This window comes from Heterocephalus glaber, unplaced genomic scaffold (assembly GCF_053883595.1).
Source record: "Heterocephalus glaber isolate CG9 unplaced genomic scaffold, H.glaber_assembly_v1.0 deba00001002, whole genome shotgun sequence".
In the NCBI taxonomy this organism is placed as follows: domain Eukaryota; kingdom Metazoa; phylum Chordata; class Mammalia; order Rodentia; family Bathyergidae; genus Heterocephalus; species Heterocephalus glaber.
Genome location: NW_028258178.1, coordinates 834,089 through 850,847, shown reverse-complemented (window position 1 = coordinate 850,847; position 16,759 = coordinate 834,089). Strand labels below are relative to the sequence as shown.

The 16,759-nt window shown below is 55.1% G+C and overlaps 1 protein-coding gene across 8 annotated transcripts; it reads right to left on the bottom strand.

Moving 5' to 3' along the window:
* Positions 1-1,932: 1,932 nt before the first annotated feature.
* On the bottom strand, positions 1,933-16,427 carry Prx (periaxin). Of its 8 annotated transcripts, none has more exons than XM_013069071.3 (7): positions 16,254-16,427; positions 12,302-12,345; positions 12,121-12,222; positions 11,878-12,003; positions 9,871-10,027; positions 6,445-6,641; positions 1,933-5,811 (listed from the first exon to the last, which is right to left on the bottom strand). In XM_013069071.3, exons 4-7 carry the CDS (start codon positions 11,902-11,904, stop codon positions 2,098-2,100), a joined length of 4,095 nt encoding a protein of 1,364 aa, XP_012924525.1. In that variant the 5' UTR covers positions 11,905-12,003; positions 12,121-12,222; positions 12,302-12,345; positions 16,254-16,427; the 3' UTR covers positions 1,933-2,097. The 8 variants fall into 8 exon arrangements, with proteins under 8 accessions (XP_012924525.1, XP_012924524.1, XP_087065363.1 ...); XM_013069070.3 differs by having other exon boundaries at positions 12,121-12,219; XM_087209237.1 differs by lacking the exon at positions 16,254-16,427 and adding an exon at positions 15,611-15,710 and having other exon boundaries at positions 12,121-12,219.
* Between the last annotated feature and the right edge of the window lie 332 nt (positions 16,428-16,759).

Genomic DNA, 16,759 nt, shown 5'->3' with positions numbered 1-16,759 from the left:
ACATAAAAAATAAAAAAGTCTGGGACAGACCAGAGATTTAGCTCAATATTACAGCACTCTGCCTAGCATGCACGAAGCCTAGAATCACACCAAAAAAAGAGCCTGGAGATGTGGCTCAGTGGTAGAGCACTTGGCTAGCATGTGAGCAGTGCTGGGTTCCATCTCCAGCACTGCCAAAAAAGAAAAGAAAAAGAAAGCCTGAGGTCACCCAGCTTGGTACCCGGGCTAGGCTCTGACCTTGCTGCCCGGTTCCAGAACCCCCTTGGAACCTCCACCCACACCTCCCAGTGCCCTAAAGATGTCCAGGGAGGCAGCAGAGGCCACTGGCTCACCAGGGCCCACAGGGGACAGTCTGGGAGTGGCTGGCACAGTGGAGGCCTGGAAGTCATGAAGGGAAGGTAAAGGCCCAGCAAGGGTGTGGGGTGTCCATGGGCCTGGGAGGGCCCCTGGGAGCCCATGGAGCGGGGAAGAAGAGTCAGTGTCAGAAAGACCAGAGTTTCCCTGAGAAGTAAGGACAAGGGTGACAGAGAAAACCTCAAGGCCAAGCCACAGAGGCTCCTGCCCCTGTAGGGGAAGCGGCACACACTGTGAGTGTAGATGACTCTTGCCTGTGTGGTGGGAACGGAGAGTGTTGGGGAGGCCGTGACCTGAGTAGGGGAGCTGGTAGGAGTAAGGGGGACCTATGCTCTCGTCCCCTGAGATAGCGGGGCAGGCATGGGAGCGTGGATGGGCCCAAGTCCAGTAGGACATTGCAGGAAGACGGAACTGGACAGGGTATCTTTAAAAACTTTTTTTTTTTGGTACCGGGGATACGCAGTAGGCAGCGAAACCACTGAGCTAAATCCCCAGTGTTGTTTTTTTGTTTTTTGTTTTTTTTTTAAACAAATAGCCCCAGAGACGGGATCAGAGCAGAGGGAGGAGGGGAACTGAGGCTCCAGCTCCACAACCCCTCCCCACCCACTCCTTTCTCCCTTGTATATTTATAGACATGCCAGGGAGGGGGGGCAAGGGGAGCTCCCTCAACACGGTGTGGGCCATCCAGGCTCCTTGTCCCCTCAGGACCCAGGTTCTTCTGTCCTTTGGGAAGGCTCTTTCCAAAAAGGTCCTTGAACAGGGTATCTTGTTGTTTTGTTTGTTTGGTTGCTTGGTTTTTTGAGATAGGGTCTCACTATGTAACCCAAACTGACCTTGAATTCATGGTGATCCTCCTGCCTCAGCCTCCCAAGTGCTGGGATTACAGGTGTGCACCACCACTTGTAGAAGACAGTAACTTCTTGTGTCGCAGAGACATGGGGGAATGCAGAGGTCTTGGTGGCAGGAGCTTAGGGATGGAGAGGGGGATGGATAACCTGTGGTCCCTAGGAACTGTCCCAACACTGACAGGTGTTGAGGACCCTGGGACGGAGTCCTAAGAGGAGGCCAAGCGTTTCTGACCTATGACTCCCAAGAAGGAACCAGGAAGCCCTTCCTGGGTGGGACTGGGATAGATGGGGCTGTGGAACCAGCCAGACAGGAAAGGAAAGGCAGGAGTACACAGGAGCCCTGGCAGAGGCCGGAGCTGGGGGAGCAATCATCCTGTGGAGAGTGGATCCCCGGGAGAGCAGAGCTCCCAGAAGAGGGGTCCACTGCTGTGCTGTGCTGGGGACCGCCCCCCAGTCCTCCTCAAAGACCTCTGGGAATTTGAAGGGCTAGGACAGAGCCCTCCCACCAAAGTCTACCCTGCCCAAAGGCCACCCACCCTGCCCTCTTCTCAGACCAGGAACCTGTTTCTCCTTCACATCAGTGCCTCCTGCACCCTCAAGCTCAGGCTCAGGTGACATCCTAGAACCTGTTCTTCAAGGACACCTTACTCTCCACCCCCCCAAACACATACACACATGCACACGCGCACACTCACTCATATACTTGAGGACAGAAAACAGAACACACGGCTCCCTCTGGATTATTTATTCACATGGGTTGGCACGGTACAGACACTCCTGCAGAGGAGAAAGGCAGGCCTCTTGGCCCTGCCCTGATCAGCTTTCCACCTCCCAGCCCTCTGAGGGTTAGTGCTCCTAATCTCAGCAGGAGAGGAGTCTCCACCTGCCCAGGGCTTCAGACGGCAGCTGCCTGGGCCCCGTCCATCCTGGTAGGGCCTGGAGCCCCCGTCTCTGAAAACCCCACACTGGGCAGCCGAACTCCGAAGCCACCCTCTTCTTGGTCCCCAGTCCGGGCCTTAGGGCTTAGGGCCACCCTGGGGAAGCGGAACTTGGGTGATTTCTCACCAACAGGAGATTTGGGGGATACCTCAGCCCCCTGCCCCCGAGAGGCCTTAGAAGGGGCTGCCAGGCTCACACGGGGCAAGCGGACCCTGACTCGCCCCCGGCGTTCCGAGGCCCCTTCCCCAGTGCCCTCTTCCTCTTCCCCCTCCCCCTTGGGGCTGGGGGAGCCTTCTCCAGGGACAGACTCGTTTTGGCCGAAGCCCACTCGGGGCAGCCTGAGCTTTGGGCTCTTGGCCTTCTCGCCCTCCTCACCCCCCTCCTTGGCCCGCACCAAGCCAAACCTAGGTAGCCGCACCTTCATCTTGTGTGCAGCCTCCCCATCACCCTCTGCCACCTGGTACTCGGCGTGGCTGCCCACAGCGGGTGGCGAGAGCTCCACATCAGGCAGTGAGAGGCGGAAGGTGCGCTCGGCCCCAAGGGACTGATCCTCTGCCCTCTCTGCCCCAGCCCCTGCCCCCAGGGTGGGTAACTTCAGCCTCAGCCCACCCTCACCTGCAGCCGCCTCACCTGCTTGCACCTCGTGGCTCAGCCCCACATCCAGCTCAAGCTGGGGCACGGTCACCATGGGCATCTTGAAGATGCCTTCACCCACCAGCAGCTCACCACCTGCTGCCTGGCTTCCAGGCCGAGACAGGCTTACCTGAGGCACCTGGACCCTGCAGCTACTGGTGCCCTCTGTAGAAGGCGCTGTGCCCTCAGCCTGCTGCCCCGGGGTGCCCATCCCCCCAAAGCTGGTCAGCTCCACCTGAGGCAGAGAGATCCCCAGTGGGGGCATCTTCAGCACCCCATCACGGCCCTCAGTGGCTTGCCTGGCTGAGAGCTGCACCCCGCTGGCGGCCACCACACCCTCTGTGCTCCCTTCCTCCTGGGCCGCCATTGTGACTAACTCCACCTCCGGGAGCTTCAGCTGCCCAGCTATGGACTCCAGCTTTTCTCCAGGGCTGACACGCCCACTCTGAACTTCTGCTTCCTTCCCTCGGGCCAGCCCAAAAGAGGGCATCTTCAGCTTGGGCATCCTCACTTTCCTGTCCCAGCCCCAGCCCTTGCCCTCCAACTCAGCTGCCCCCAGTGCTAGTTCTACCTCAGTGTCCCGGCCTCGGACCCCAAACTTTGGCAGAGCAAACTTGGGTGCCTTGAGCTTAACTTCAGGCCCCATCACCTCCGCTTTGCCTGAGGGCACAGCGGCATCCAGGCTGAGTTTTGGAATAGACAGATCAAGGGCGGGCAGCAGGCCTGCTTCCCCTTCCCCTTTGGCCTCAGTTTCTATCCCTACCAGAGCCTTGGGGAGTGAGATGGCAAACTTGGACACCTTCAGCTTAGTGGCTCGCCCAGCCCCCTCGGCCTCGGCCTTAGCCACCTTTGGCCCTGAGAGTCCAAACTTCGGCAGGGAGAATTTGGAGGAAGGCTTGACTTTCATCTCGGCCATCTCTAGCTGCCCTTCCTCACCTTCCACTGTAGGCAGCTGTGAAGTAACAATCTCAACCGAAGGCACATGGAAGGCCACTTCCCCAACACCTGCTGCCACCCTGGGACCCTCTGGCTGCTCCACCTTGCCTGCTTCTGCTGCTCGGACCTGTCCCTCCAGGCTGAGGGCTCCCGGCAGATCCAGCTCCACAGAGGGAAGAGTGAGAGAGGGGGCGCCCACACGAACCTCACCGCTGGCCCCTGGCTGCAGACAAGGAAGTGTCACTAACTTCCCTGAGACTTCACCACCTGCCTCTCCTGGCATGCCTGGAGACCCGACCCTGCCTAACTTGGGCATGGTTATCTTGGGCATCTTGAAGCCAAATTCTGTCCCCTCTGCCTGCTCTGCCCCAGCAGCTTTTAGCTGCACCTCTGGAGTTGCCAGCAGCTTCACCTCGGGTGCCTTGGGAAGATGCACATCTGGGACCTTTGGCACTTGTATTTCTGGCAGCCGAATCTCTGACACTCTTGGTAGCTGCACCTCTGGGAGGTGCACATCAGGCATAGCCATCTCAGGAACTTTAGGGAGTTTTATCTCCGGGAGCTTCATTTCAGGGAGTCTCACATTGGGGACTTTCATCTCTGACACCTTTGGAAGCTGCACCTCTGGCAGCCGAACCTCAGGCACAGCCATCTCTGGGACTTTGGGGAATTTCATCTCCGAGACTTTGGGCAGCTGCACTTCAGGCAGTAGAACCTCGGGCACAGCCATCTCCGACATCTTTGGGAGCTTCATCTCTGGGACTTTGGGCAGCTGCACCTCTGGCAGGTGCATGTCAGGCACTGCCATCTCAGGCACCTTTGGGAGCTTCATTTCGGGCAGTTTCATCTCAGGGAGCTTCATCTCTGGGACTTTTGGGAGCTGCACCTCTGGCAGGTGCATGTCAGGCACTGCCATCTCGGGCACCTTTGGGAGCTTCATTTCGGGCAGTTTCATCTCGGGGAGCTTCATCTCCGGGACTTTCGGGAGCTGCACCTCTGGCAGGTGCACTTCCGGCACAGCCATCTCAGGCACCTTTGGAAGCTTCATCTCTGACACTTTGGGGAGCTGCACCTCTGGAAGCTGCACATCTGGAAGGGCTGCCTCGGGCACTTTTGGGAGTTTGACCTCAGGGGCCTTCGGGAGCTTCACTTCAGGCCCTTTGGGCACCTTAACCTCAGGCCCCACTGCTCCAATGCCAAAGGAGGGCATCTTGATGGTGGGCAGCTTCAGCCTGCTCTCGGGAACAGCTTCAGGGGCAGAGGGCCGGGGCTCCAGGAGAGAAAGCCCAAAGGTGGGCATTCGAAGTCTGGGACCCTTTGCCCTGGCCTCGGGGCTGTCCTTGGTCACCTTGGCAGCAGCAACTTCCTTCCCTCGAGCCCCATATCGGGGAAAGCTGAGGTGGGGCATCTTCAGGGCCACCTCGGGCACCTCTCCTGGGACCTCTACCTCCTTGCCTGGCAAGGCCAGGTCCACCCCCACGGTGGGTGCTGCCACATCCAGGGTGGGCACCATCACCATGGCAGCACCTTCCCGGGTCTCCAGGCAAGGCAGTGTGGGCAGAGTGGGTAGTGAGGGCAAGGTGGGCAGCTCCACTTGGGGGACCTGGATCCCTATGGGTGGGGGCTCCACAGCAGGAGCTGCTGGGGCTCCTAACCCAAGGGTGGACAGATGGAGGTCAAAGCCACTGGGCCTCTCCACAGAGGGGGCCACCTTGGGGGCTGAGACCTGAGGGACACCCACCTCGGCACCTGGCAGCCGGGGCCCAACCAGCTCCACCTGAGGGGTTGTAAACTGAGCTCCCACCACCACCTCAGCCTCTGCTTTGGCCTTTCTGGGGGGAGGCGCGGCAGCAGCCAGCCTTGCTGCCTGGGCCTCTTCGGCCACTTCTCGCACACGCAACCGAGGCAGCTGGAGGCGCCGGTGGACAGGGGCAGCTGGGCCAGGACCCTTGACTGCCTCGGCTTTGAGGCCCCGATGCAGGCGGGAGAATTTGGGAAAGGAGAACTCGACGTCAATGGGGGCCAGGTCTGCAGGGGCCCCCAGGGCCCCAGGCACCACCACCATCTTCTTCTTCTTCACAGGGGACAGACTCTGGATATTCTGGGGAGAGAGGAGAGAGGCAGGAGGCGGTGGGATAGTGGGAGGCCAGGAGTGGCCAGAGAGAGCCCTGCATGGCATCGTACCAGGCTGGGGATATGCTGAGTAAAGTACCTTGACTGAAAGTACACCATCCCCACTTCCTGCCTGTCATCTTACTCCGGGAAGGGAAGGACACTCATTTAGAATCCCATGGGAATCAACAAGAGTGTAGGAACTGGGACCCTAAATGTCTAGGATCTCATCTAGGAATTCCCCCAACACTCTTATTGTAGAGATGAGACGAGACCCAAGGAGAGAAAGAAGGTTGTCCAGGGTCACACAGCAGTAACTGAGCAGCACTCAGGATGGGATCTGGCCTGCCTGGTTCCAAGTACCCCTAGTGACTCTGGATCCAATGGTGGGGCTGCCTCTCCAAGATGGGTGAGGGCCACAGTCTGGGATAGGTGGGTCCGCCTCCCCAGGAGAGGAGTTTAGGGGTGAAGAACAGGGGACACAGGGTGGGACTAGCATCGGGTTAGTGACAAGACAGAGGGCGAGGCTGGCCCGTGTGGTGGGTAGTGGGGCTCATGGTGCAGAGACGGGATCGCTGGGGCAGTCCGGGGCCGGGGCCAGGGCCGGGCTCAGCACGCGTACCAGCTTGGCCACCTTGGCCCGAGGGCCCTTCATCTCGTAGCCAGCCACAGTCCCGGGCCGCAGCGCCAGGTCCCCAGTGGGCACCGTGCGCTTCAGGCAGAAGGAGACCTTGTAAGGCTCGGCACATTGCAGCAGACGTAGTGCGTCCTCATACTTGAAGTTCTCAAAGAACACGCGTGCACTCAGCAGCTGGTCCCCTGCAGGAGATGCCAAGGTGGGCGGGGCGTGGGCATCTCCCGGCCCCGCCCACTTCCTTGGTGTGTGGGGGGTGCAGAGATCCCGCCCACCCCAGAGCAAAGGCCTGAGACAGGAAGTTCAAACTAATCAAGAACAAAGACCCCCCACACACACACACACACAAGGGCTGCGTATTTAGCTCAGTGGTTCTGCTGCCTGCCTCCCAAGCAGAAGGTCCCGAGTTTGATCCCCGGTACCAAAAAAAGAACAAAGCCCCTCCACGCATGAAGCCATGGAACCAATCCCTGCCACTCAGGCCACGCCAGTCGCCTTTCCACTGCCCTATCCCATCCCCACAGTGCAGATACTGACTTCATTTCCTTCACTGAGAGAACAGAAGCAGAAGTTAACTTCCACACACTCCCGCCCCATCTTTGTATCTCCCTGGTGGCGCTTCGCTCCAAGGTCCTAGGTATAAACTGTCCCCACACCGAGCTCAGTCAGTCCCTCACCACCTTCCCCAGGACACCCTCCAGCAACTCTCCCCTCTTCCGCATCACTAGCTACCCCTCTCTCCTGCATTACCCCAATGGCAGACAAACATGCTATTCTCTCTCTGGAAAGGTTATCCAGACCCCATCTCCTGCCCCATTTTATCTGTTCCCCTTGCAGGCAAAATGCACTGGCATAATTTCCACATCTCCAGTTACACTTTCCACCCCACCTCCGGGACGACACACACACACCTGAACTGCTCCTCTTAAGGTGCCAGCCAGTGACCCCCGGAGTAGCTAAGTTCAATAGCCAAGTCCCAGATTTCACCTGCTTGGACCACTCAGCATTTGCCCAACCTCACTCTCCTCCTTCACCACTTGCTACCCTTGGCTTCCAGTATGTGCCACACACCCCCTGGAACTTTTATTTTGTACTGGGAGTTGAATCCAGGGCATTCTCACTGAAATATATCTCCAGCCCTTTATTGGGGAGAGGGTGTTGTTTTGTTTTTTTTGAGAAAGGGTTTCGATATGCAGTTCAGGCTGGCCTTTGAACTCACTATATTGCTCAGGCTACCCTCAAACTCTAGGTGATCCTCCTGCCTCAGCCTCCCATGTGCTGGGATCACAGGCATGAACCACCAAACCCAGCTGCCAATACTTTTTATTTTCTATTTAGAGACAAGCCATCACTAAGTTTCTAAAATTGTCCAGGTTGGGCTTGAACTTTCCATTCCCCTGCCTCAGCCTCCCAGAGTGCTGGGATTACAGATGTGCACCACCACACTCAGCTTCTGAACTCTTACTGACACACAGATGCAGGGCTCAGGTCTTGGACTTGTCTCTGTATATACACAACATTCGCCATTTTGGAATTCTCAGGAAGCTCAACCAGACTGAGTAACTGAAGGGTCACAAATCTACTGACAACCACGCAGTGTTTCTTGGGCCCAGAACCCTCCCCTCCACTCTAGATTCATTAGGTATTCCTCAGTGAGGATTCCTGGGAGCCCTCTCAGGTATTACAACCTAGGAGTGCTCAAGTCCCATGTAGAAAACGGCATAACATTTGCACTTAACCGTGCATATCTTCCCGTATACTTTAAATCATCTCTAGGTTACTTATAATAGTTAATACTGCCTGAAGATCATGTAAATAGTTGTTACACTCTGTTGTTCAGGGACAAGAAGACAAATCTGGACATGTTCAGTATGAACGTAATTTTCTCCAAATATTTTCAGTCTTTGGTTGATGCTCAGATACAGAACCCAGATACACAGGGTGGACAGTGTATCAGCTGCCCCTCCGCATTCTCACCTGCACATCCAGCAGACAACTCTCACTCGAGAGAGCGCTGTTGCACACCTGAACTTCTTTCTCCAAATGAGCACCAGCTTCCGAGTGCCCCCCTTATAGGACTAGCAACTCCACCCTCGGGTCTTGAGCCCCTGGATGCATCCATGACCATACTTCTGTCTCTGTCATGGCCCACATCCAGTCCTGAAGGTTCCTCCATCAAAGTCTGCCCAGAATCTGAATCCTTTTCACCAACAACACTGAGTAGCCCCTTTGCTGGTCTCCCTGCTCCCAAGCCTGCCCCCTACAGTCTACCTTTAATGCAACAGTTCACCATGACCAATTCTTACTCTTCACAGAATAAAAAAGTCAAAAAGTCCTCACTATGGCCTATGAAGCCCTCCAAAAATCACTCCTCTTCCTACCTCTCTGACCTCATTACTCTCTTTTGTTCCTTTGTTTGTTTTTTGAGACAGTCTTGCTATGTAGTTCAGGCTGGCTTTGAACTCCCAGCAATCCTCCTGCCTCAGCCTCCCTGAGTGCTGGGATTACAGGCATACACTATGACGCTGGGCTTGACCTCTTGCTCTTCCTCACTCGATGTACTGCATACCCACTGTTTTTCATGGGGTGTCTACACTGGCTGTCCCTGCTGCCTAGAATGCTCTTCATACACCTTGTTCCCTTACCTCCTTCAGCCTTTCTACTCTTCCTACCCCACCCTATGTAAAAATGCAGCCTTAGCACATATGCCTATATAATTTACTAAATATTGTACTTATTTCTAATTTACTAGATTTTATACTTATTTTGCTTAAATATATCTCTCGCCACTAGACTGTAACCTCCCCCTACATGCAGGGACTGCTGTCTAGTTTGTTCACTGGTATAATCCAAGTCCTTCAATGTCTGAGAGGGAAGGTGCTTAATAGTAGGGGGCCGGGGATTTAGCGCCTGCCTCGCAAGCTCAAGGTCCTGAGTTTGATCCCCGGTACCAAAAAAAAAAAAAGTAGTTGCATGAATAAATCACATTAGGTTCATTCATGTTTCCTAAATCATCCCTTACTTACCAAACTCTCCTCCCCAACCCTCCAAACTGTTAACTCACCTCTTTTCTCCTGTCCCAACACACAAACATTAGCACTTACACAATTTACCTTGTGCTACTCCACTGTGCGCTGTTTTCAAATACTGACTCATTTAATCTACATAATGACCACATGAGATCAGTACTAGTTATTCTCATTGTCAGGATGAAGAAACTGAGGCACAGAAAGATCACAAACAGAAACTACTAATCCGAATCCAACAATGAAAACTCCAGAGCAAGTTCTGAAAAATCACAAAGCCAATAAAGCACCCGCCCCAGCCTTTAACCTCGCCTCCTGACTGTCGGACACGCCCCCATTCCTGACCCCACCCCTCAGGTCGGCTCCGCCCTCACCCGGCCCCACCCACCTTCCTGCAGGCTGAGGCTCCTGGCTGCTGGTGAGTCTTCGCGGAGCTCGCGCACGAAGATTCCCTCTTTGCCGCCACCCGCTACGTTGATCCCGCTGACCCCGGTGTGCGCCTCCGTCTCCACGATGATTTCCACCAACTCTGCTCTCCGCAGCTCCTGCGGAGGGTGGCGACGGGTCGCCATGGGGCTCCAGGACTGGATCTCGCCCAGAATCCGCCATCGCGCTTAAAAGTGTCTCTTACACAGGCCCTCGGGACACATGGTCCTCTGCGAGACCCAAGCAGGACGTCTGGGCCACTCATCCGGCCTCTCCCTTTTAAGCACGCGAGCGCGCGGGCGCCTCGCTCTCTAGGACCCGGGTTGGTTGTGGTTAAACAGCTCGGTGCGCTTGTGCTCCTCTCCCCAAGGCTGCAGTCGCGAGGGGCGGGGAGAGGCGGGACTGGGGTGGAGGCGGTGCCAGGGAATCTGGGGGCGGGACCATGTCCTGAGGCCCGGATGCTTGGGGAGGGCGGGTCTGGGAATTTGGAGCGGGACCCTAGACCACAGGCCGGAGGGGGTTGGAGTTCCAATAATCAAAAGGCAAGATCGAGTTATGGGGAGAATCCCCCTGCTGGGGATTGGATCCAGAGCCTTTGTACTTGAGCTCCATCCAGAGCCCTTTTTAAATTTTTGGGGGGTTTTGAGACAGGGTCTCTATGTAGCTCAGGCTGGCCTTGAACTCACTGTGTAGCCCAGGCTGGCTTTGAACTCAAAGCGATCCTCCTGCCTCAGCCTCCTGAGTGCTGGGATTATAGGCATGCACCACAACACCCAGTTTAAAATTTTTAAATTTTTGTTTTTAAAAGTTTTTTGAGACAGGGTTTCACCAGTCACTAAATTACCTAGGCTAGCTTTAACTTTTGATTCTACTGCCTCAGCCTCCCAGAGTCCTGGAATTACAAACATGTGCCACCACACCCAGCTTGGAGGGGGGTTAAAAATAGCAAAACAAGGGGTAATGTTGAGGATGGAACTCCTAGGAAAAGACTGGATCCTTAAGCCACAAGGGATGGAGGAATGGGGAGTGGGACTTGGCCCCTGCCCCCTTGAATGTGTGTGAGTGTGCTCTATTGTGGACTCTTATAACCCCAAGACCTGCATAACACCCACGGGAGAGGGAATCGGGTGGGGGTGCGTGGGTAATGAATGTGCACCAGCAGAAGTGGCATTCCTGGTATGTACTGTAAATGGTGCAGACTGGCCCCAGCCCAACAGTGCACTGTGGGATTCACATCGAGGCTTCCCAGAAGAGGAAGTGAGAAACCTGAGATCTGTCTAGGAATTCAAAGTGCTGTGTGTCTCTTGGGGGAGCACTTTGCCCTTTCTGGGCCCATTTCTCCACTGTAAAGTTAGGTATCCTGGGCATACTGGAAGGAGTCTGTGATTGTGGGCTGTGACCTGAAGAAGAGGACACTCTGTAGCCCAGGCTGGCCGTGAACTTGGTGATCCTCCTGTCTCAGCTTCCCAAGTGCTGGGATTACAAACATATACCACCAAGGGCCGGGGATTTAGCTCAATGGTTCTGCCACCTGCTTCGAAAGTGCAAGGACCCGAGCTTGATCCCCGGCACCAAAAAAAAGAAAAGAAAAGAAAAAAACCAAACATATATCACCAAGCCCGGTGTGGTGGCTCACGCCTGTAATCCCAGCACTCCGGAGGCAGAGACAGGAGGATTGCTCAGAGTTTGAGGCCAGCCTGAGCTACATAATGAGTTCTGGGCCAGCCTGAACTACAAAGTGAGACCCTGTCTCAAAAAAACAAACATATACCACTGTAGTAACTCCTACTCATGATCCAATGAATAGGCTGCTTTGAGTCTCTGTCCCATGCACTGTACTAAGCATTATACATATGTTAATTTTAATTTTTTCCCCTCAATATTTCTATTTCACAGATGGGGAAACAGAGGCACAGAGAAGCCAGGAAGAGTCTCCTTGCTGCTGTTGTCAGGGCCCAAGAGTACTTACCTCAGCACTCTGGCTCCTGGCCTCCATGGCTTTGCTCGGAGTCTCCTGAGCCCCAGGCTCCTGCTTCTGCTCTCCCTTCTACTGCAGGACCAGCTTCAGCTCTGCATGGAGCACCCGTCGCTGAGCCTGTGGGGTCAAGGATAGAGGCCTGAGACCAGGAGGGGCTGAGAAGTGGAGTCCAGGCTCCCCAGGGAGGTCAGGGTGGGCTTCAGGGAGAGAAAAGTGCCCCTGCTGCCCTCTCACCACTGCCTGGGCACAGGTACTCCCTCCAACCAGGAGCCCAGCCCCAGGTGCCACACAGCTGTCTGGAGGGCTCGTGCCCTTTCACTGAGGTCTTGCTGCCTGCTAGGGAGAGACAGGGCATGAGGCTCCAGGCTGGCCAGGGGTGGGCAGGGAGGGACCTGTGGCACCAGACAGCACTCACCTGAGGGTCACCTCCAGCTCGTTGGGCCTCCTGGGTCTGGGCCTCTGAGAGAAATAATGTGCACAGTATTAACCAGCTGACACCTACTAATGGCCTCCCAAGTGCCCGGCCCTCCTTGGGCTCTGCCAATTCCCTGGCCCTCTAGTGCAGGTAGGGAAAATGAGGTCCACAAGACAACTCAGGTGACACAGCTAGACCACCAGTGGTAAAGCCCAAACTGACTCCTAGGCCTGTCTGAAAGCAGAGCCCTGTGCCAACACTCTTGGTAAACTGAGGGTTCAAATTCTCTCGGAAGTAATGACAGCTGCTCCCACATCCTGCCTGCCTCCCCTCACTTCTTTCTCTACAGGGGGGGAAATCCCAGTGAGGTTCTGGGATTGCATGAGTTAACAAGTATAAAGTGGCAGGCAGTGGCAGGTGCTATAGTAGTACTTGCTGCTGTTATTACTAAGAACATCCTGTGGTCCTGACTTTGGGCCAAGTGCCCCACCAGTGTCATTCACTGGAACCTCAGAATACCCCTGTGAGGTCAGGCCTATTACGGAGCCCATTACAGAGGGGACACCTGAAACTGGGGGAAGGACAGTCACATCCCTGGAGTGACATAGCAGAGCCAGGATTTGAACTTGTCTCAAAGATCCAACGCTTTACTGGGTGCGGTGGCACACCCCTGTAATCCCAGCACTCTGGGAGGCTCAGCCAAGAGGATTGCAAGTTGAAGCCCAGCAACTTAGAGAGAGACCCTGTCTCAAAATTTAAAAAGGCTGGGGATGTAGCTCAGTTCAAAGGCCCTGGGTTCTATCCCCAGTACTACCCCCCAAAAAAGAAGTTCCAACTTGGAGCTGGGGATTTAGTTCAGTGGTTCTGCCACCTGCCTCAAAACCGCAAGGACCTGAGTTTGATCCCCGGTACCCCAGTACCAAAAAAAAAAAGTTTCAACTCCTTATATGGCTAGTAATAATAATAACAACCAATATTAATAACTGATGATAGCAGGGGCTGGGGATGTGCACACCCGTAAAGCACAAGGGAGGCTGAGGGAGGAGGATCACTGTGAGTTCAAGGCCAGCCTGAACTGCATAGCAAGAACCTGTCTCAAAACAAAATAAAATAAAAATGCAAAAAGAAAAAAAATAACTGATGATTATTGAATGTTTATTATCTGCTAATTCTTGTGCTAAGACTGTCACCTTCCACTTCACCACTAAAGACCTTGTCCCCTCAGAGAGGCCAAGAGAATTTGGTCCAGGTCACAAGCACAGGGAGAAGGACTCAGAGTCAGTCTGCAGGTGTCTCCTGCCGGACTCTGCTGGTAGCATGGAGATGGAGCCGGTGCCCACCCTGACTGTGGCCTTGTCCTCACGGCCCCACCTGGCATGCCAACCCGCCAACCTGTGGTGTACAGGGAAAGGTCAGGCCTCACGCGGCACATTCCCGCACACAATGGCCTGTCTGCTGGGCCCGGTCACATTCCACCCCTGCCCACCCACCCACCCGCAGCCACACAATGGCCCTTCATAGCCCGCCACTGGCCAGTGCAGAGGACACGGGGACCCCTCGACATCAGCTGCAAATGCTCCACTGGTGGGTCCCCCACGGTGTCCAAGAGGGCTCCCCTCTGGATCTCCTAGGGGATCTGGTTTCTGCGTCCATAACAAGACTCCTTAGGCTCCAGTGCCTCCAAGCAGGGTACAGACCTCTCCCAGCCTGGCTGCCCTGTTTGGGATGTTTCGTCTGAGCCAGGTCTTATGTTGCCACTCAGAGGCCTCAGAATCATCCTGGACATTGTGGCTGTCCAGAGATGGAAACTGAGGCTCAGAGAGGGGAAGTGACCCGTCCAGAGTCACAGGACCAGAAACAAGCAGAACAAACCCCACCCTGCCCCACCCCAGCACCCTTGACCTCCACTCTGTACCTAAATTCAGTTGGTGGTGCTGAGCCCAGGAGCCCCAAGGCACAGAACAGCTGGCACAGCAGCTGGTTGGGGCCGAGGGTGTTGTAAATGCAACTTCAGAGACACCTGGTTGATGCCAAGCCCTGCTGACTAGGATTCACAGGGCCCCATTTTGCTGATAAGTGAAGGAGTTAAGACAGATGTCACGGGAGAGCCCAGCTGTGGGAAGCTCACCAGGACTGTGGCACTACACAGCATCAGCAGGACAGCCTGGGCCTGGCTGGGCATGGCAGATATCGGGGAGGGTCTCTTGGGCCCCAAATCCCCACTCCAAGCTCAGGCAGCGAGTGTCACAGCCAGAGGCTGACAGGAAGCCCAGGGTGGGCAGGAGCAAGAGAGTCCTCCTTCCTTCTCCCTGCCTGGGACAGCTGCCCAGGCCAGGTTATATTTAGCCCAATGGTGCCCTTCCTCAGCTACAGACCCAGCTCCTCCTTGGGTGTGGGAGCTTCGGAAGGAAACCTACCCTCCAGGCACTCTCTGTTCCCAGCCCTGCCCAGCGAATGAGGAAGGAGGGGGCCGCATTGACATAAACCAGAGGAGACCTAATAGTGAGGAGACTTCCCCTGGTGAGTAAGGACCAGGCAGAACCCTACAGGTGCCAGCAGCTCTGCTCTTCTTTTTCTTTTTCTTTTTCTTTTCTGTATTAGGGACTGAACCCAGGGCCTTTGCACTAAGCTACACCTCCAGCCCTTTTAAAAATTTTTATTTTGAACCAGGCATGGTGGCATGCACCTGTAATCCCAGCACTCAGGAGGCTGAAGCAGGAGGATCATCTCAAGTTCCAGGCCAGCCTGGGCTACATAGTGAGTTCAAGTCCAGCCTGAATTACCTAGCGAGACCTTGTCTCAAAAATAAATACATAAATATTTTATTTTGAGCCAAGATGGGCTCAAATCTGTGATTCTCCTTCCTCAACCTCCCAAAGTACTGGGAATACAGGCATGTGACATCACACCCAGGTATCAGCTCATTTCTTGAGTGGTTACTGAGGCTCTGTCTGAGTACAAGTCTGAGCTTCCAGAATTCTCAGGCTCCCTATTTCTTGAGCACTTACTATATGTGCAGATCCTTCCCTGTCTCAGCTCATTAAATCCTCCCTGAGGCGGGTACCACCTAGATGTCCATTTTAGACAGGACTTGTGCCCTTCAGAGTGGCTGGAAGGGAGGGGTTGTCACCTGGGCCCTGGCCCTCAGCTAAGCTGAGACTGCTAGGAATCGGCTGAAGGCTTTGTCCTTCTGGCCTCTTCCTCGGTGGCCGCCTCCAACTTCACTTGGGAATCCTGCCCAGTCAGTCCCAGCTTCCTCAGCCACCTGGGGACCAGTGCCCTCAGTAATGGGAGTGGGGGGATTTGAACCTCATCTGAGGGCATCTGAAGGTGCAGCCTCTGGCTTCTCCAGCACTTCCTGAGTGTGTGCACTGGGCCACATCCTTCCCCTCTGGGCTCTCAGTTTCTTCATCTGTGAAATGGAGCCAATAAAACTGGCTTTGAAGATTTGTGAGACAATAGCAGGTACTTAGAATATTCTCAGTATAGAATAAATGTTCAGTTAATATACATATCTCACATAGTCTCATACCCAGTCTTTGTTCCCCAGTGTACTCCACTTTTCTTCCAACCAAGGGGGATCTTTGGGTAAGTGACAAAATTGAGCATCAGTACCACTTTCCTAGCTCCCTATTCCAGAGACAGAAAGCCTGTCCCAGCTCCTCCTAAGCACTAACTCAGTTACACTCACACCAGCCCTGTGAGGTGGTCTCTGTCAGCCCATTTTAGGGATAAGAAAGTAGAGGCACAAAGGTTGAATTATATTTCCCCAGGCTGCACAGTCAGAAAGAGGGGACACTGGGATTTGAACCCACAGCCTAGCTCCAAAACCTATGCCCCTCACTCACACACCACCCTGCCTCCAGAGCCCCAGGGACCCTCCCAGACCTGGGTCTCATTCCCAAGGCTTCTCAGCCTGGCCTGGGAGGGGACTGGCCAGCTGATCTCTTACCACACTGGGCCTCCAGACGCCACAGGAGCTCCTGGTCTGTCTGCTCAGCCTCAGCTCTAGGCTGGGGGGAAAAGGAATGAGGAGCGGAGGGAAGGGGAGACCCCTGCCATTGGCTGCCTCCGTGTGATGTCACCAGAGGTGGGTGGTGGGGAAACAAACATCCCCTTCTCCCAGCTATGGCCCTCTGAAAGGGGGTGGGGACCGGGGAACACAGCCTGTCCCTGGCCCGAGCCAAGACCTCCCCGGAGTCCTGCTGCAGGGAGTTACACGTGGCCATTCGACTTGGGGACTCAGCACCCCGCCCCCACCATTTCCTGCTCCTGCACTCAGGCCTGGCCTGCATGGTTTCTGGGGTCCTTGGGACAGACACCTTCCACACACATCCTTTAACTCAAGTCCCACCCTCTCTCTGGGCCTCAGTGTCTTCATCTCTAAAATGAAGATAGTAATTAAAATAGGCAAAAGCCAGGTGCAGTACAAGCCTGTAGTCCCAGCACTCAGGAGGC

What these genes read in the sequence shown, in the direction of transcription:
- Prx (XM_013069071.3), bottom strand. Translation starts at nt 11,904, where the DNA reads ATGGAGGCCAGGAGCCAGAGTGCTGAG. An exon ending in CCAGGAGCCAGAGTGCTGAG is followed by an intron (nt 10,028 to 11,877) that starts GTAAGTACTCTT and finishes CACCCTCCGCAG; the next exon opens with GAGCTGCGGAGAGCAGAGTT. An exon ending in GGGCCAAGGTGGCCAAGCTG is followed by an intron (nt 5,812 to 6,444) that starts GTACGCGTGCTG and finishes CTCTCTCCCCAG; the next exon opens with AATATCCAGAGTCTGTCCCC.